This window comes from Triticum aestivum, chromosome 2D (genome assembly GCF_018294505.1).
Source record: "Triticum aestivum cultivar Chinese Spring chromosome 2D, IWGSC CS RefSeq v2.1, whole genome shotgun sequence".
Taxonomy (NCBI): Eukaryota; Viridiplantae; Streptophyta; class Magnoliopsida; order Poales; family Poaceae; genus Triticum; species Triticum aestivum.
Window position 1 is genome coordinate 237,140,992 of NC_057799.1, and position 20,395 is coordinate 237,161,386.

General features: G+C 53.3%; 1 protein-coding gene across 1 annotated transcript; it reads left to right on the forward strand.

The window, feature by feature from the left end:
- Window positions 1-17,129: 17,129 nt before the first annotated feature.
- On the forward strand, window positions 17,130-19,238 carry LOC123049208 (wiskott-Aldrich syndrome protein family member 1-like). Its single transcript, XM_044472170.1, has 2 exons — window positions 17,130-18,278; window positions 19,193-19,238. The coding sequence occupies exon 1, from the start codon at window positions 17,258-17,260 to the stop codon at window positions 18,200-18,202; it is 945 nt and encodes a 314-aa protein (XP_044328105.1). The 5' UTR covers window positions 17,130-17,257; the 3' UTR covers window positions 18,203-18,278; window positions 19,193-19,238.
- The last annotated feature ends 1,157 nt before the right edge of the window (window positions 19,239-20,395 follow it).

Consider the following 20,395-nt stretch of genomic DNA (forward strand, 5'->3'; position numbering starts at 1 on the left):
CAAGGCTGGTATGCTACAACAGTACCACCTTGCTGCCCTTCATGTCACCACATGATTAGGCCATCTCTCATCAGAGATCATCGCAACTTTGGAACATGCGGGTAGTTGCCTTACAAGCAACGAGGTATCTACCGACACTCATAGGCCACGCACAAAACTTTCAAGCAAACATGCAAAACACCTGTCATATCAAATGTTCAAAACATGCTTGCCTGGTTCGGAGAAGTCGGAGTCTAGCTCGGCGAAGTTCGCGGCTCCGTCACCTCTTCCGGAACCTACGGCAATCACGAAAAGGGGCACTAACGTGAAAACCAATGGGGTGCACAGAAACTTCTCCAAATATTTTCCAAATAAATCTCATAAAAAACTAGACAAAATTTGAAGATTGTCAGAAAAAGAATCACTCAAAAATCCCTTTTTATTAAAAAGTTATAAAGGTTTCTGTCCAGGGACTCATCTGTAATGAAACAGAAATGTTCCAGGGTTTTAACTGAGAAAACAGAAAACGGTTCGATTGGAAATGCGCAAGCTCAAGAGGGAAAGCGTATTTGCCCGAAGGTGCCAACAGAAAACGGTTCGAGGGGAATATAACAGAGGCTGACATGCGGGGTCCACATGTCAGGTTTGAAAGCTCGCCGGCGCCCGAAGACTGCGGTGGACGCCGGCGTCGAACCACGGCGAGTTAGGAGGATCGGAGGGTACCAAGAGCTACAGCTTGTTCTTCCGCGTCGGTGGGTGGTGGACTCGACCAACGGGGAGCACCACGTCGATGGCGACACTTTCTCCGGCGGATGGCGGTTCGGGTGATGGTGGGGAACTCCGGTGGAGGGCTGCAAACTTCGAATTGAAGCGCGGGTCAGAAAGAGGGATGCATAGTGAAGCTACTGGCAAGAGGAGGGAGGCGGAGGTGCACACACGGGGGCGAATCGAGCTGGATCCTGTGGCGGGTCGCGGCGGCCGGAGTCGAGGAAGGAGACCTCCTCGGGGCTCTTCCAGTGGCTAGGCGTGCTCTAGGTAGAGTGCAGGGATGGTGGGTGCTCGAGTTGAAGCTCGGGGCCTCTATTTATAGGCGGATCGACGGGGTGGCCGTGAACGGAGAATCTCCGGTGAGCGATTACGGCGATGCAGTGGATTGGCAGGAGGTTTGAGTGGGCAGGCAGCATCAGTGGAGGTTACTGGTGTCATTCCATAGCTAAACGGAGTTGGTCTTGGCGTAATGGCGTCGGTCCACGGTGAGATGACCGCACGGGCTCGACGGCGGCAGAAAGCGTGCTCCGCGCCCTGCGGTTCACGACGAGGGTGGCAGCGCGTTTCGGGGGAGTGGAAGGCCACGCGGCGAGCTCCGGTGGTTTGGGCGCGCTGGGGTGGCGTCGTCGGCGGCGTGCCTCCCGCTGGCGGCCGCAAAGCCGCTGCTGGCGTCGGTCACGGGGCGGCGCACCTTCTGCTGCTCGTCGCCGACATCCGCAAGGTGCCAGGCGTTCGTGCGGTGCAGGAACAAGAGGGAGGGGATGAGGAGTAAGGCGACACAGTGGCACTGGCGAGATCGACGTCGGGTTCTGAAGAAAACGACAGTGCACTGCAGTGTTCTCTGAACTTAACTGAAATTTGACATTGACAATGCACTGCAGGTGTTCGACAGAAGGATTTGGCTATGAGATAAATCTTTCTGGGGCTGTAACTTGGTGAGATGACCACTCAATGCACCCAGAGGCTGCCTGATTTTACTTGGAATTTTTGGAGAAAGTTTTGAATGAATTTCACCAAATTTGACAAATCTGGTTCAAACTTGCAGCAAGTGTAGTTTGAAAAATTTGAACTGAAGGCCAGTGGATCTTCATGGATCTTGGTTGAGGGTTCAAAGGACTAGGAAGGGGAGTTGGTTTGGGGGCAAACATCAAGATAGAAAATGGAGTTCCTTTGTAAATCTCCAAGTGCCAGAAGAGAAGACAGAAATTTGTTTGAATAAGATTTAAATGGAAAATATACATAGGGGAGGTTCAACTTGCTGGATTAGATGTCAAACATGATCCAAAGGTGAGGGAAGGGTTAGGAGAGAGTATTTGCACTAAGGCCATGGCAAGAGAGAAAAGTTGAAAGTGGTAAAGGATTATTCCAAAAGCCATAGTGCAAATTTCAAAGAGATTTTCAAAAGGCATTTCCCATGTGAAAAGTATTTTGTCTTGAGTCCAAATAAAAAGCAAGAACCTCCAAGACCAAAAACAAGTCTTGGGTGAATCCAAATAAAACTCTTGCCATAAAGAAATATTTTGAAAGGGGGAGTTCTTTTGAAAAATCCAAATAAAAACTTGGGTGTCACAATATCATACTTTATAGAACCTATGACTGAGGCATAGGGAATGACTTTTCACTCTCTTTCTATTTTCTGCCATGGTCGGCTTTTGAGTCTTTACTCAACTTCACAACTTGTAATACAGGCAAGAACTCCTTCTTTGACTGTTCCATTTTGAACTACTTCAAAAACTTGTCAAGGTATGTACTTATTGAAAAACTTATCAAGCGTCTTGATCTATCTCTATAGATCTTGGTGCCCAATATATAAGCAGCTTCACCGAGGTATTTCTTTGAGAAACTCCTTTCAAACACTCCTTTATGCTTTCCAGAAAATTCTACATCATTTCTGATGAATAATATGTCATTCACATATACTTATCAGAAAAGTTGTAGTGCTTCCACTCACATTCTTGTAAATACAGGCTTCACCGCAAGTCTGTATAAAACTATATGCTTTGGTTAACTCATCAACTTTGTTAGCACCTTTAGGATTGACAAAACCTTCTGGTTGCATCATATACAACTCTTCTTTAATAAATACATTAATGAATGCAGGTTTTACATCCATTTGCCAGATTTCATAAAATGCGGCAATTGCTAACATGATTCGGACAGACTTAAGCATCGCTACGAGTCAGAAAATCTCATCGTAGTCAACACCTTGAACTTGTCAAAAACCTTTTTCGACAAGTCTAGCTTTGTAGATAGTAAGACTACTATCAGCGTCCGTCTTCCTCTTGAAGATCCATTGATTCTCAATGGCTCACCGATCATCGGGCAAGTCAATCAAAGTCCATACTTTGTTCTCATACATGGATCCCATCTCAGATTTCATGGCCTCAAGCCATTTTGCGGAATCTGGGCTCATCATCGCTTCCTCATAGTTCGTAGGTTTGTCATGGTCTAGTAACATGATTTCCAGAACAGGATTACCATACCACTTTGGTGCAGAACGTATTCTGGTTGACCTACGAGGTTCGGTAGTGACATGGTCTGAAGTTTCATGATCATCATCATTAACTCCCTCACTAATCGGCGTAGGCATCATTGGAACTGATTTCTGTGACGAACTACTTTCCAATTCGGGAGAAGGTACAATTACCTTATCAAGTTCTACTTTCCTCCCACTCACTTCTTTCGAGAGAAACTCCTTCTCTAGAAAGGATCCATTCTTAGCAACGAATATCTTGCCTTCGGATCTGTGATAGAAGGTGTACTCAACAGTTACTTTTGGGTATCCTATGAAGACGCACTTCTCCGATTTGGGATTGAGCTTATCAGGATGAAACTTTTTTCACATAAGCATTGCAACCCCAAACTTCAACAAATGACAGCTTAGGTTTCTTGCTAAACCACAATTCATAAAGTGTCATCTCAACAGATTTTTAGACGGTGCCCTTCTTAACGTGAATTCAGTTGTCTCTAATGCATAACCCCAAAACGATAGTGGTAAATCGGTAAGAGACATCATAAATCGCACCATATCTAATTAAGTACAATTATGACGTTTGGACACACCGTTACGTTGTGTTGTTCCAGGTGGCGTGAGTTGCGAAACTATTCCACATTGTTTCAAATGAAGAACAAACTCGTAACTCAAATATTCGTCTCCGTGATCAGATTGTAGAAACTTTTTCTTGCTACCATGATTTTCCACTTCACTCTGAAATTCCTTGAACTTTTCAAATGATTCAGACTTATGTTTCCTCAAGTAGATAAATCATTTATGAAGGCCAGAAAATAACGATACCCTGTCGGCGTTCTGGCAACGGGGGTCCCCAGACTCGCCTGCCTGTGGCCCACGGCGTGGCTATGCTAGCGGACCTATACGGTCCATCTTCATCAACAAGGCATTCGAGACCCTCGCGAGGGGCCAAGCCTCGCGAGGCGGACGACACAAGACCTCCTCAGGAGCGGCCTCTCCAGGAAGGCTCATGAGGAGCAAAGATATTAAGGTAGGGCAAGCCTCGCGAGGCTCTCATGATGTGAGCCACGACGATCGACACCAGGCGGGCGCCAGCGCGCGCATCGTCCTTGTTTCCTCTTTGGTGCTAAGGAGGCCAGCGCAGGCGCAGAGTACCGAGGCATTAGGCAAAGGTTTCCATATCGGTGCAACGAGACCAAGACCAGCAGGCCAGCAGGACGGAGGTCACCGTGGAGCCCAAGATGGCGTCACCACCAGAGCCTTTTGCAGGCGAAGACCACTTTTGTAAGGATAGCCTGTACTAGCTGTCCCCTTACAAAATTGCCCGGCGTTGTTGGCTCCCTTCCCGCTCAATATTTGGGAAGAGGACCAGGGCCTCTATAGATAGGACTAGCAACCACCAGAGGAGGGGGATCTCATCTGATATGAGAACTCATTCAGAGGCATCTCACCCACACATGTTCGCCAAGCACAAGAACACCTCAACCTCAGGAGGCTGTTCTTCCCCTTGTACTGTTCATCATCAGCCCAAGAGGCAATCCACCACCACCACACTGGAGTAGGGTATTACACCACAACGGTGGCTCGAACCAGTATAAATCTCGTGTCTTTCTGGGTTGCGAGTTTGTCGAGTTCGTCCGCGAGATCTCAGCGAGCTAGAGCGTAGATCGGTAGGAGGGAAAGAACTTCGCGCGCACCCCAGAGTTCGAACCTTAAGGGTTTTGCCGGAACCCCAGATCCAACATTAGGCATGCCAGGTAGGGGTGCACCGTAGCTTCCCTTCCGTCGATCGGCGCTCTGTCGCTCCGTCGTCTCCATGGCGGACGCTCGCCGCGCTAGAGCTGAGCGCTGGGCTGCCCTCACCGCCCGTGTTGCTCAGACGGCTCCCGTCGGCGGGCCACCTCGTCGTTCCCCGTCGCCTGCCGCCAACGCCGCCACCTGCTCAGCGGGGAACAAGTAGCAAGCGTCCTCGCTGCACCCATCGGTGCGGCAAGATGGTCGCATCGCCACTCCATCACTGACCCCGGCCGGTTCCTCGGCCCACGCACGTCGCGCTCCCATGGACGCGCAGGCCACGCTCCTCATGGCGAACGAGCTCCTGCGCTACCGCCCGGTCGACGACCTCTACGAGGACTGGCTCGACCGCGCCGCAGGGGGCTCCCCGTCACCATCCCTCTCTCTGCCACGCCCCCTGCCGGCCACGGGCGACGTGGCTCATGGAGCGCCTCCACCACCTCTGCCCCAAGACGGTGCCTTGGCACCAAGGCGCGCAGCCCCACGGCACGATCCACCACGCCCGGTGCCCGCGCGCGAAGAAAGAAGCTGCTCCTGCGCTCCCCGCGCCGCCTCGCCAAGACCGCGCGCGCTACCTACGGTGGCGGCACGTGGGCCTCATCAAGACCAAGCTCCACCTCCGAGACGGGCCCCGGCAACCACGGCCGGCTGCCGCGCCTTCACCCCCGAGCTGCGTAGCGTCGCCTGGCCGGGCAAGTTCAAGCCGGATCTGCCTCCTCGCTATGATGGCACCCGCGACCCCGCGGAGTTCTTGCAGCTCTACGAGCTGAGCATCGAGGCGGCCAATGGCGACGAGAAAGTCATGGCGAACTGGTTCCCAATGGCGCTCAAAGACGGCACCCGTTCGTGGCTCCTGAACCTACCTCAGGGTTCAATCTCCTCCTGGGACAAGATGCGCGACTGCTTTGTCGCCAACTTCCAGGGCACTCGCGACCGCCCGCCGGCCACGGGTGACCTGCGCCGCATTAAGCAACAACCAGGAGAGACCCTCCAGAAGTACATCCAGCGCTTCAACAACACTCGCCTCAAGATCCCCAAGGTCACGGACGAGGCCATCATCTCCGCGTTCTCTGATAGCGTCCGCGACATCAAGATGAAGGAGGAGCTCGCCATCCACGAGGAGCTCTGCACGTCTCAGGAGCTGTTCAACCTGGCGACCAAGTGCGCAAGGGCTGAGGAGGGGCGCCTCTGCCTCCTCGAGCTGCCAGCTGCGGGCGCAGAGGAGAAGAAGGCCAAGGCCAAGGACGTGAAGCGCAAGGCAGCAGCGGTGCTCGCAGTGGAGCCGGATACCAAGCGAGGCAGGGACCAGCCCGAGTCATCCAAGGGCAGACGACCGTTCTGCGCCTTCCACAACCTGAACACCCACAACACCAGCGACTGTCAAGAACTCAGAGCCATTCACGAGGGACGGTTCGGTCGACGCTCCGAGCGCAGCGACCGGGGCTACGACCGAGCAGGAGGACGTGGAGGCAGACGCTGGGACGATCGTGGCCCGCGCCAGGAATGGCGCAATAGGCCTCGTGAGGACCGCTGGCAAGATCATCCTCGCGAGGGCGCCTGGAGGGACCAGCCTCGTGAGGATCGTCCTCAGGGAAACGCCGGTCTTCCCCCACTGCCGCCACCACCAAGAAGGAATGACGACCACCATCAAGACGAGGGGGCTGGAGGCTTCCAGGAGCCGCGTGCAATTGTCTTCATCTTGGGCGGTCCTCAAGCCCCAGCCTCGCAGTGTATCGTCAAATAGTTCGCTCGTTAGGTGAATGCAGTCCTCCCCAAGCTCGAGGCCACGCGCCCGCTCAGGTGGTCCCAGTGCGCCAATCACCTTCAACTCGGCAGATCAGCTCAAGTGCGCAGCCACCGCTGGCGCCCTCCCGATGCTTTGTTCACCAGTCATCAACAACGTGCAAGTTACCAAGACCTTCATTGACGGCAGCACAGGGCTCAACGTCCTGTCCGTCAACACGTTCGACAACCGCCAAGTGCCGTATGAGCAGCTTCAGCCTACCAAGCCTTTCTCAGGAGTGACCGACAGCTCCACCACACCGATAGGGCAGGTCTGCCTCCCTGTCACCTTCGGGGAACGCAAGAACTACCGCACTGAGCTCATCGGCTTCGACGTCGCGCACATCTGTCTACCATACAACGCCATCCTTGGGTATCCAACCCAGGCCAAGTTCATGGCGGTGACACACCACAGCTACAATGTCCTCAAGATGCCAGGAAGCGGCGGAATCATCACGGTCCCATGCGAAGAAAGAGATGCAGTGTGCTCCCTCGAGCGCGCCTTTCAAGCTGCCGCAATCGACGACCCCAACAGCAAGAACGCGGATCCTCCCGAGGCCATCCCCAAGAAGAAGAAGCAGCTGCGCCGTGCCGGGCCTCAGGAGGGTGGCGTTGCGGCTGGAACCTCGTCAGGATCAGCGCCCGCTCCAGGGGCGCCTCCCTCCATTGCATAGGAAGGCGCGCCCAGCACCCTCCTCGGGAAGGGCTCGGGGGCTCTCTTCTGGAGGGCCTCAGACCTTGCCAACATCACGAGGGAGGCGCTCGGGCACCACTTGGAGGCGTGCTTCGCGGCATGTTTCCCTCAGGAGAATACAGGGCAAGGAGTGCCCATCACTCAGGAGTTCATCACCAAGACCACTCAGGTACTACAAGACGCAAGGGCCATGCGCGGCGACTGTCGCTCACAAGGCTCAGCTCCCCATCCAGTCGAGGATGCCGAGCTGCGCGTCTGCGTCAATGTTCCAGGGCTCAACAGGGCCGCTTCTCAGGAGCTCTTCTGGCCTTCGCGCGTGCGCCAATGCAAGGGTCCACCGCACAGCTACGTTCGCATGCCTTTTGGCTTGCCGAGCGTGTCGTTCGTCTACAAGCGCAACTTGCGGCTCGCCCTGGCGGCTCAAGAGGCCAGGCACCACACCGTCCTGGCGGAGATGGAGACGGTCCTCAGGGAACCGCCTGAGCCCCCAGAGCCTCCAGAGGCTCAGGGCCCCGGTGGCTCGTGAGGAGCCATTCCTCCGCCGCGTACCTTCAGCTGCCCCAACTCTCCTTCATCAATAGGACCAAGTGACGTTTTCCAAGTTCATTTAGCTGGGAGCGCCCCTCGGGCTGCATTATTCCCAGGCCGCGTGGGTCCGTCCCTGTGGCATGTATCCCTTTTGCTTATGTATTTAGTTTACCCTGTTGGGGGCGCCCCCCGGGCTGCATCATCCCCAAGCCGCTCGGGCATGACCCGGTGGCATGTATCTTTCTGCATTTACCCAAGCTGATTTGCCTTCCATGCTTAATCTGCCTATGATTATCACCTGCTCGATTGCCACCCTCCACGGGTACGTCCCTTCATCATGCAATCCGCTTGCACGTTAAAAGGGGGGCTCCTTAGCATTGCGACTCAGGAGCTCTTACTGGCTCTCTAGCCCTCACCCCCTGGCCTTGGCCACGGCATCGCGACCTGGCATACCAGCGGCGGCTGAGCTCGCTCGAGGGCCGGGACCTGAGGACGTAGAGCGCTTGCACCTAACCGTCTCGCTGGGACCCACAGCTATCAAGGACCCAAGACCAGGCGCAACCCGCCTTGAGGTAGGGCCTCGTGAGTCCTGCGCTGGCTCACGAGTGCCCAGATACACCTCGCAGCCCTGTCGTGCAAGCCACGTGTCAGGGTGGGGCTGTACACGCCCCGGGGGCTCCTCCCGTAGGGGGGCCCCTCCCACGCACAAGTGGAAGCACCATGCTCTGCGCTGGCCGTCGACACTGCCGAGGAGCGGCTATGCCCGTGCACAAGCGGAAGCACTATGGTCCGCGCTGGTGATAAACAACTGAGGGCGGCTCCACGGTCGTACCAACCTCAGGGAGCCCCAGCGTCTGGCCTCACCGCAACGCCTCCGCCCGGGAGAGCCGCGCGAGGGGGCTGGATATGGGGGATGCGCTCGGGTCATGCCCAAGCGTACGCCACCCAACCAGGTCTCCCGGGCCTGGGGGCTGCGCTCGGGTCATGCCCAAGCGTACGCCACCCAACCAGGTCTCCCGGGCCTGGGGGTTGCGCTCGGGTCACGCCCAAGCGCACGCCACCCAACCAGGTCTCCCGGACATGGCCGTCGCACGCCCCTCCCGAGGCCTCGGCGAAGGCAGGTATGGAAATTGTTTGCACGTCAAGGGGGACTCCTAAGCATCGCAACTGAGGAGCCTAACTGGTCACGTAGCCCCTCACTCCTTGGTCCGTCCTGGTCTCCGGTCGGCCCAATGGCGGTTGAGGTATGCGCGGGGCCAGGCTCTGCCGACGTAGAATATTGATCTATCCTCGCGTACTCTCCCTATAAGCTATTTGCGCATCAAGGGGGACTCCTGAGCATCGCGACTCAGGAGCCTAACTGGTCACGTAGCCCCTCACTCCCTTGTCTGTCCTTTCTCCGGTCGGCCCAATGGCGGTTGAGGTATGCGCGGGGCCGGGCTCTGCCGACGCAAAACGTAAAGCAAATAGGAAGGAAATCGCAAAATGTCAAAGCAAGTATTACAAAACATATTGTCCTCACAATATCAAATGAAAAGTTTAATGCCTCCACGAGGCCTGATGCATATTATAGGAATGAAACAGGAGAGTAGCCGCAGGTCACCCCTGGACACCACCATTGCCTGGAGAAGGTGCTCCTCCTCGGGTAACGACGTCTTCACCTACACCATCAGCCGTAGGATCGGCGGCATCACCGGACAAGGGTGCGGAGGCAAAGCCGCGAAACTTCTTCAGCAGGGCCTCCACCTGACCTTGCACGGCTGTGGCGGCGGCTGTGCAGTCATCATCAGCCACAGGCTCCAGCAGCTCGTCAAGACAAGCGCTCGGGTCACGAAGGTGCAGATGGCTGAAGACACGAGTCAATGCAGCTGAAGACAGGACGCGAGCTTCTGCCTCTGCCATGGGACCAATACCATCCATGACTTCCTCAAGCGCCTTCACGAAGAGAGGAAGCAGCAGGGCGGGGCCGTCCTCATCGGTGGTCAGCGGCCTCTCCAAGCCGTGCTCGTAGAGCATCTTCAGTGCCGCATGGGACCTCTTCTGGAGACCGGCAAAGGCCACACGGTCTTCGGCCAGGACCCGCGCCTTGGCGTCAAGATCGGCCTCCCTCGCCTTCACCTTCCGCTCTAGTTCTTCCAACCGGCTGCGCTCGGCAGCTTGTGTCTTCTCCAACTCCCCCAGCTGAGCGTCATGGTTCTTGACGGCGTCCTCCCGGGCCCTCATCTCCTCCTCCTTCGCCTAGCGGCCGCGTGCTTCTTCGGCGCGCTTGTCGCGCAGGCTCTTCAGCTCGTCCTCTAGCTCTCGGCAGCGGTCGCGGGCATCCTTGGCGTCCTTCAGTGCCGCCCCATGATCGGCTGCCGCATTGGCGGCGCTCTGCCGCGGCCTGGCTCAGCATCGCGTGGACCGCGGAGTCAGAGTGAAGCCAGCCAGAGGCCAGGTCCAGGCGCCCGGCCACCAGGTGCGGGTCCGCACTCAGGAGATCTGCCTGCAGCTGGGTCATCTCCAAAAGAGCACGCTCCAGGACAGCAGCAGAAGCAGAAGAACCTGGGAGTGGAGGCGCGGCAGTGGAAGGAAGCAACGTCATCACCAGGGCCTGGGAAGCTGCGGGTTCCAGAGCAGTCGAAACCTCATCAGCCGAGCCAGACGCCGGTACCTCCGGGGCCAGTGGGGCCATGGGGGCTGACTCCTCACGGCGATGCTCTTCTTGGCCTCGCAAGGGTGACCCGGTTGGGGAAGTGCGAGTGCCGCTGCCTCCTTTCTCTGTGGAGGGAGGCGCAACCACCGTATCCTCCTTCCTTTTCTTCGCTGAAGGTGTTGGCCCGATCAAACAAGGGTGAACGTCAGGAAATAACAAGTACAACCAGGGACAAGATGAAGCTCAAGGCACTTACCAATCCACCGCGACGTATTCCACCTTCCGCTTGGGGAGTCTGAAGCCCGACAGTTTCAGAGCCTAGGGAGTAGGCGCGCGGGTTCGGGGGGCAGAAGACGGCGCCGCAGGAGGGCTGGAGGCAGCCCCAGGCGGTGTCAAGGGGGAGGGAGCATCCCGAGGGATCAGTGACGACCTACTCCTTGTCGGGACGACGGGCAGTTCTCCCTCCTCCTGGCGGGCTTCGACCTCGGCATCGTCAGGAAGGGCGCGGAGGATTTCGGCTTTGCTCAAGGGGAAGTTTTCCCCCATCTCTTCGAGGGTCGCTTCCGAGTCCCCCTCCTCTTCTTTTCCCCCGTGGGACTCGTCAGAAGATAGCTCCACCTGCTTTGGCGCCGCCGGGGTTCCGGAGAGCGGAGGCGGCACCAGCCCGCGCGCAACGATGGTTGGCCTGGAGACCACGAGCGGCTCCCAGTCTTTGCGAAGGAACAAAGGAGTGAAGGCGCTCGACGGGTACTCCTGGTTATCCCCAACCAGGAGGCGCAGCACAACATCCAGTTTGTCGTCAGGCAGGGCCCCCGGCCTCAGGCGGGTCTTGTCTTCCCCATCTCCAAGCTTCCACAAGGGGCGCTCTCGAGCCTGGAGCGGGGCGACACGCAACATCAAGAATTCCCTCAGGAGCATGGCCCTTGTGACCTTCGCCGCCTTCACGTTGCCCGGCTTCAAGTCGGTCTGCATCTGCAACAACACCGGCGACGCCCGCTCGTCGGCGAGCTCTGCGCGGGGCCAGCCCTTGTTAAACTGGGGCGCCTCCGTTGGGAATGCCAAGCACAGGTGGACGCACTTAGCGTCCATCATGACCCATTTGGCCCGAATGTTGTCGGCTCTCTTCCCAGTGCTTGAGATTGAGTTGGCTTTGCCGGATGCGACAAAATTGGCACACCCAGAAACATGGCCGTCGCTGGCGCGGAGGAAGAAGAAGTGGCGTAGAAGTGCCACAGACGGCATCACGCCCAGATATGCCTCGCAATAGTAGGCGAAGATGGACAGGAGGAGGATAGAGTTGGGATGGAGGTGCAGCGTCTGCAGCCCATAGTGGTCGAGGACCTCATAAAAGAAATCGGAGAAGGGGGGAACCAACCCGGTGGCAATGCTGCTCGAGAAGAAGGGGAAGAATGTGCTTCCCTCAGACTCCGGCACGTCGGAGGCAAGCCGAAGCTCTGTTGTCCCCCATTCATTGCTCTCCCCCGCCATTAGCAGGCGCGCGGAGGCGAGGCTCTTTTCGGTGACGGTGGGTGCTTCAAGAGCTGGCTCGTACGAAGCCGGCGCCGAGGAGGACTTGACCTTGCGCGGCGCCATGGGTCGCAGATGCGGAGCGAAATCGGAGCAGATCTGGAGGTATCGGCAGCAAGGAGCGAGAAAGGGGATCTAAGGCTAGGCAAAGGGGAACAGTGAAGGCAAGCACTGCCTACGCCAGCCTTTTGTCAAGTCGAGAAGTTGCCGAGGTAGCGTGGGTAAGTGGAGACGCGCACGTCTAATCAACTGCCACGCGTCGACCAAGGCCGCCGGCTTTTGGGGCCCGCAGCGCTACGCGCTTGGCCCTTGGCTTCGCCGCGAAGCCAAGCCCAAGCGCGCCTTGGGCCCGGGGGCTACTGTCGGCGTTCTGGGAACGGGGGTCCCCAGACTTGCCTGCCTGTGGCCCACGGCGTGGCTATGCTAGCGGGCCTGTACGGTCCTTCTTCATCAACAAGGCATTCGAGACCCTCGCGAGGGGCCAAGCCTCGCGAGGCGGACGATGCAAGACCTCCTCAGGAGCGGCCTCTCCAGGCAGGCTCACGAGGAGCGGAGATATCAAGGCAAGGCAAACCTCGCGAGGCTCTCATGACGTGATCCACGACGATCGACACCAGGCGGGTGCCAGCGCGCGCAGCGTCCTTGTTTCCTCTTTGGTAATAAGGAGGCCAGCGCAGGCATGGAGTACCGAGGCATCGGGCAAAGGTTTCCATATCGGTGCAACGAGCCAAGACCAGCAGGCCAGCAGGACGGAGGTCACCGTGGAGCCCAAGACGGCGTCACCACCAAAGCCTTTTGCAGGCGAAGACCACTTTTGTTAGGATAGCCTGTACTAGCTGTCCCCTTTCAAAATTGCCCGCCGTTGTTGGCTCCCTTCCCGCTCAATATTTGGGAAGAGGACCGGAGCCTCTATAAATAGGACTAGCCACCACTAGAGGAGGGGGGGATCTCATCTGATCTAAGAACTCATTCAGAAGCATCTCACCCACACATGTTCGGCAAGCACAAGAACACCTCAACCTCAGGAGCTGTTCTTCCCCTTGTACTGTTCATCATCAGCCTGAGAGGCAATCCACCACCACCACACTGGAGTAGGGTATTACACCACAACGGTGGTCCGAACCAGTATAAATCTCGTGTCTTTTTGTGTTGCGAGTTCGTCGAGTTCGTCCGCGAGATCTCAGCGAGCTAGAGCGTAGATCGGTAGGAGGGAAAGAACTTCGCGTGCACCCCAGATTTCGAACCTTAAGGGTTTTGCCGGAACCCCAGATCCGACATACCCGCCGCGAGCCTCAACACTCATTGGACCGCATACATCAGTATGTATTATTTCCAATAAGTTAGTTGCTCGTTCCATAGTTTCGGAGAACAGAGTCTTAGTCATCTTGCCCATGAGGCATGGTTCGCAAGAATCAAGTGATTCCAAAATCCCATCAGCATGGAGTTTCTTCATGCGCTTTACACCAATTTGACCTAAACGGCAGTGCCACAAATAAGTTGCACTATCATTATTAACTTTGAATCTTTTGGCTTCAATATTATGAATATGTGTATCACTACGATTGAGATTCAATAAACCATTTATATTGAGTGTATGACCATAGAAGGTTTTATTCATTTAAATAGAACAACAATAATTCTTTGACTTAAATGGATAACCGTATTGCAATAAACATGATCCAATCATATTCATGCTCAACGCAAACACCAAATAGCATTTATTTTAGGTTCAACACTAATCCCTAAGGTAAAAGGAGTGTGCGATGGTGATCTTATCAACCTTGGAATCACTTCCAACACACATCATCACCTCGCCCTTAACTAGTCTCTGTTTATTTTACAACTCCTGTTTCGAGTTACTACTCTTAGCAACTGAACCAGTATCAAATACTGAGGGGTTCCTATAAACACTAGTACAATACACATCAATAACATGTATATCAAATATACCTTTGTTCACTTTGCCATCCTTCTTATCCGCCAAGTATCTAGGGCAGTTCCACTTCTAGTGACCATTTCCTTTGTAGTAGAAGCACTCAGTTTCAGGCTTGGGTCTAGCTTTGGGCTTCTTCACGGGGATGACAACTTGTTTGTCATTCTTCTTCAAGTTCCCTTTCTATCCCTTTGCCCTTTTCTTGAAACTAGTGCTCTTGTTAACCATCAACACTTGATGCTTTTCTTGATTTCTACCTTCGCCAATTTTAGCATCATGAAGAGCTTGGGAATTGTTTTCGTTATCCCTTGCATATAATAGTTCATCACGAAGTTCTATTAACTTGGTGATAGTGACTAGAGAACTTTGTCAATTACTATCTTATCTAGAAGATTAACTCCCGCTTGATTCAAGCAATGTTAGTACCCAGACAATCTGAGCACATGCTCACTGGTTGAGCTATTCTCCTCCATCTTGTAGGCAAAGTACTGGCAGAGGTTTCATACCTCTTGACATGGGCATGAGTATGAAATACCAATTTCAACTCTTGGAACATCTTATATGCTCCGTGGCATTCAAAACATTTTTGAACTCCCGGTTCTAAGCCATAAAGCATGGTGCACTAAACTATCAAGTAGTCATCATACTAAGCTTGTCAAAACGTTCATAACGTCTGCATCTGCTCCTGCAATAGTTCTGTCACATAGCGGTGCATCAAGGACATAATTTTTCTATGCAACAATGAGGAAAATCCTCAGATCACGGACCAAGTGTGCATCATTGCTACTATTATCTTTCAACTTATATTTCTCTAGGAACATATAAAAAATAAATGGAGAGCTACATCGCGAGCTATTGATCTACAACATAGATATGCTAATACTACCAGGACTAATTTCATGATAAATTAAAGTTCAATTAATCATATTTCTTAAGAACTCCCACTTAGATAGACATCCCTCTAATCATCTAAGTTATCACGTGATCCAAATAAACTAAACCATGTCCGATCATCACGTGAGATGGAGTAGTTTTCAAAGGTGAACATCACTATGTTGATCATATGTACTATATGATTCACGCTCGACCTTTCGGTCTCACTGTTCCGAGGCCATATCTGCATATGCTAGGCTCGTCAAGTTTAACCCGAGTATTCTGCGTGTGCAAAACTGGCTTGCACCCGTTGTATGTGAACGTAGAGCTTTTCACACCCGATCATCACGTGGTGTCTCAGCACGAAGAACTGACGCAACGGTGCATTCTCAGGAAGAACACTTATACCTTGAAATTTTAGTAAGGGATCATCTTATAAAGCTATCGCCGAACTAAGCAAAACAAGATGTATAAAAGATAAACATCACATGCAATCAAAATATGTGACATGATATGGCCATCATCATCTTGTGCCTTTGATGTCCATCTCCAAAGTACCGGCATGATCTCCATCGTCACCGGCATGACACCATGATCTCCATCATCTTGATCTCCACCAACGTGTCGTTACATGGTCGTCTCGCCAACTATTGCTTTTGCAACTATTGCTATTGCAAAGCCATAAAGTAAAGCAATTATATGGTGCTTGCAACTTATGCAATAAAGAGACAACCATAAGGCTCCTGCCAGTTGCCGATAAATATACAAAACATGATCATCTCATACAACAATTTATATATCATCACGTCTTGACCATATCACATCACAACATGCCCTGCAAAAACAAGTTAGACGTCCTCTACTTTGTTGTTGCAAGTTTTACGTGGCTGCTACGGGCTTAGCAAGAGCTGTTCATACCTACGCATCAAAACCACAACGATTTTTCGTCAAGTGTGCTGTTTTAACCTTCAACAAGGACAGGGCGTAGTCACACTCGATTCAACTAAAGTTGGAGAAACTGACACCCGCCAGCCACCTGTGTGCAAAGCACGTCAGTAGAACCAGTCTCGCGTAAGTGTACGCGTAATGTCGGTCCGGGCCGCTTCATCCAACAATACCGCCGAATCAAAGTATGACATGCTGGTAAGTAGTATGACTATTATCGCCCACAACTCTTTGTGGTCTACTCGTGCATATAACATCTACGCATAGACCTGGGTCGAATACCACTGTTGGGGAACGCAGTATTTCACATTTTTTTACCTACGATCACGCAAGATCTATCTATGTGATGCATAGCAACGAGAAGGGGGAGTGTTGTCTACGTACCCTCGTAGACCAAAAGCGGAAGCGTTTAGTAACACGGTTGATGTAGTCGAACGTCTCCGTGATCCAACCGATCCAAGTACCGAACGGACGGCACCTCCGCGATCTGCACACGTTCAGCTCGGTGACGTCCCTCGAGCTCTTGCTCCATTTGAGGACGAGGGAGAGTTCCGTCAGCACGACGACGTGGTGATGGTGATGATGAAGTTACCGGCGCAGGGCTTCGCCTAAGCACTACGACGATATAACCGAGGTGTGTAACTGTGGAGGGGGGCACCGCACACGGCTAAGACAAATCTTGGAGTCCCTTTGGGGTGCCCCCTTGTAACGCCCCGAGACCGACGCTCCATATGCCTTTCATGTTTTGCGTGTCAGCTGTGTTATTTAATTCTTTGTTGCATTCATCATGGCATCATCCGCATTGCATCTGCACTCGTTGCCGTCATTGTTTTTAAAACTTGCATTCGCTCGTTGTTGCCGTTTCTCCCTTTGCCTTCATCACCTTCCCTCGGACCGCTTTGCCTTCGTTGACCGTTACAGACCAATCGGGTTTTCGCTTTCCTCTTGACCGTGACCACCTAACCCCCTTTGCGTGCATGTCCGAAACTTCCCCGAACTCGTTCCGGGCGGTTGTAACCGTTGGATTCAGATTATCCCCAAACATCCGGAAAACATCTTCGTTTTATTTATTGGACTTCCTAGTCTATTTTGCCCGACCGTCCGATTTCGATCGGATGGACCGGATAGCCTTACCCAAATCAACTAGCTATATATAATGGCCAACCCTAGTTCCTCGGCCTCCTGTCCCATCCTCCTCGTTGCCGCCGCCACCCACCCACCAAATCCCCCTCGGGATCCATCCCTCCCCAACCATCGCTCGCCACCTATAGCCTCCATATCCCCTCGCCCTCCACCTCGCGACCGAAGCTCCCCTACACCTCGCCGGAGATGCGGCCTCCTCTGCTTCCTCTTGTGCCCGCAGCAACACCCAAGCTCCCGTGCCTCCCGTTCGTCCTCCTCGAAGACCAACAGAGCCCGAGTCCTGCAGCTGCCATCGGCCGCGAGCACCCGAGGCCCCGTCCTCCCGAGCACACCTGCGGGTTCAGGTCCGAACCCCGCCGTCCTCGTCTTCTCGCGCGGCCAACCGCCTTGACAGCGACCTCCAGGACCACCGCCGCGCCCTGCTTCTTCCTCCTCCTCGAGGAGATGCCCCTCGCCTCGAGCACCAGCGCTACAAGGCCTGCCTTCTGCAGTTCGTCGTCGCCGGAGTTCCCCACCAGCAGCAGGTTGCCGCACCTCTTCTCCGTCCACTCCTTCCTATCTCCCTCTCACCGGACTCCCTCTGTCTCCTCTGTAACAGAGCCGTCGCCTGAGAGGCTCCTCGTCTGTCGCCACCTTCAACCAACGCCGGCCAAGACCTTGTCCACTCCTCGAACCGCGCAGGATTTCTGCACCGCGTGCGTTTGCCATCCGTCGCCGTCAAATACCAGCGCCGCCGTGCTTCTGCCGTCCGCGTCGGCGAGTGCAGCGCCCAGCCGCGCCGACCTCCTTCATCTCGTCCCAGCGCTGGACCTGGAGCCCGCGACTCCCGCCGGACCTCCGCCTCGCCCTGTTCGTCCGCTGCCTCCCGAAGGCCATGGAGCCTCGCTGCCGACGCTCGCCCTTGCTGTTGTTCGTCCCCGCCGTTCGGCCACTGGATCCGGTCGTCCTCCGTCAACTTCCGCCGGATCCACGCTCAGCCATCACCTCGCCTCGCCGGAGATACCCCAAGTCCACCGCCGCCTTGCCATGTCCCGCGCCAAGCCAGCGCGGCACCGTCCCCTACTTCTGTCGTGCGAGCACATGAGGACGAGGCCAGCGCCAAGTCCCGCTCGCCCCACCCGCGCCCGTTGACCGCGTTGTTATCCGGCCCAGTCAGCGCCTCCTCAGCCGGCCTGCCACCTCCACCGAACCGGGCCAAAGCCCATTGGTGAGCTGCCCCCTGTTCCTGTTGGGCCCGTGTTCAGATTCAGCCCGATAGTGTTTTTTTCCTCTGGACGATTTTAGCTATTTATCCAGAGGGCGGTTTTATAGAAAAACCCCTAGTGTTCATGCATCTACTTCCTCCATTCCTAAATATTTGTCTTTTTAGAGATTTCAAATGGACTACCACATACAAATGTATATAGACATATTTTAAAGTGTAGATTCACTTATTTTGCTGAAATCTCTAGAAAGACAAATATTTAGGAACGGAGGGAATAATAACTAATTAACCATGCATCATATGTAAATAATTTATATATGTAAAATGCTTAGGATTTCATCTAGTTTCATATTATGCTACTTTCATCCATGTTTAAAATGTTTAAATTGTTGTTTGTTCAAATTTGCTCAAATGCCATGTTAAAATGATTTATTTCATAACTTAATAACCGTAGCTCCAAATTTATTACATTTTATATGTAAATGTGGTGGAAAAATGCATAGCTTAACATGGTGCCATTAATTTGCATGTTTAACAACTCTAAAATATGTTTTAGGGCAGAACTGTAGCTAATTCAAAAAATGGACATGTGGATTTTTCCGAATTGTTGTTTGTCGTTCCGGTCTCATTTAAACTTGCCTAGATTGGTACTTTTCATGCTTCACCCCTTGCCGTGTTTAATAACATTTAATATTGTTGAGTAGCATAAACAAGAGCGAACTAAATAATTGAACGTGGCGTTTCATCAATATGCAACTCGTTGCATATTGAGCTCCACTTAACTTGTAGTATTGTTTGTTGCACTTTGCCATGCTTTTAAACTGGACATGCATCATACTTGCTTGGGCATCATGCCATGTTTATGCGTGTGTGTTTACCTTGTTGTTTGCTTCTTTCTGGTTTGCCTCTCTCGTTAGCTTCGATTTCGTTCCGGAGTTGTGAGGATTCGTTCGACTACGCCCGCTGGTCTTCTTCATGGACTTGTTCTTCTTCCTTGTGGGATCTCAGGCAAGATGACCATTACCCTCGATATCACTTCTATCTTTGATTGCTAGTTGTTCGCTCTATCTCTATGTTGCGCTGCCTAGCACTTGTTTATCATGCCTCCCATTTTGCCATGTCAAGCCTCTAACCATTCTTTCCTAGCAAATCGTTGTTTGGCTAAGTTACCGCTTTTGCTCAGCCCCTCTTATAGCGTTGTTAGTTGCAGGTGAAGTTGAAGATTGCTCCATGTTGGAACATGATTTTTTTGGGATATCACAATATCTCTTATTTAATTAATGCATCTATATACTTGGCAAAGGGTGGAAGGCTCGGCCTTATGCCTGGTGTTTTGTTCCACTCTTGCCACCCTAATTTCCGTCATACCGGTGTTATGTTCCTTGATTTTGCGTTCCTAACGCGGTTGGGGTTATGGGACCCCCTTGACAGTTTGCTTTGAATAAAACTCCTCCACCAAGGCCCAACCTTGGTTTCACATTTGCCTGACCTAAGCCTTTTTCCCTTGGGTTTCCGGAGCCCGAGGGTCATCTTTATTTACCCCCCGAGCCAGTGCTCCTTTGAGTGTTGGTCCAAACTAGAGCACCGTGCGGGACCGTCCCTTGGCAACTTGGGTTATGTTGGTACTTGTACGCTTAGCTTATCCGGTGTGCCCTGAGAACGAGATATGTGCAGCTCCTATCGGGATTTGTCGGCACAGTCGGGTGGTCTTGCTGGTCTTGTTTTACCATTGTCGAAATGTCTTGTAACCGGGACTCCGAGTCTGATCGGGTTGTGCTGGGAGAAGGAATATCCTTCGTTGATCGTGAGAGCTTGTGATGGGCTAAGTTGGGACACCCCTGCAGGGTATAAACTTTCGAGAGCCGTGCCCGCGGTTATGTGGCAGATGGGAATTTGTTAATGTCCGGTTGTAGAGAACTTGACACTTGACTTTATTAAAATACATCAACCGTGTGTGTAACCGTGATGGTCTCTTTTCGGCGGAGTCCGAGAAGTGAACACGGTTTGGGTTATGTATGAACGTAAGTAGTTTCAGGATCGCTTCTAGCTTCTTGACCGTTGCGTTGCTTCTCTTCTCACTCTTATTTGCGTATGTTAGCCACCATATTTGCTTAGCGCTT

Excerpts from the sequence above, each read along its gene's own strand:
- LOC123049208 (XM_044472170.1), top strand. The coding sequence starts at position 17,258 with ATGCGGCCTCCTCTGCTTCCTCTTGTGCCCGCAGCAACACCCAAGCTC.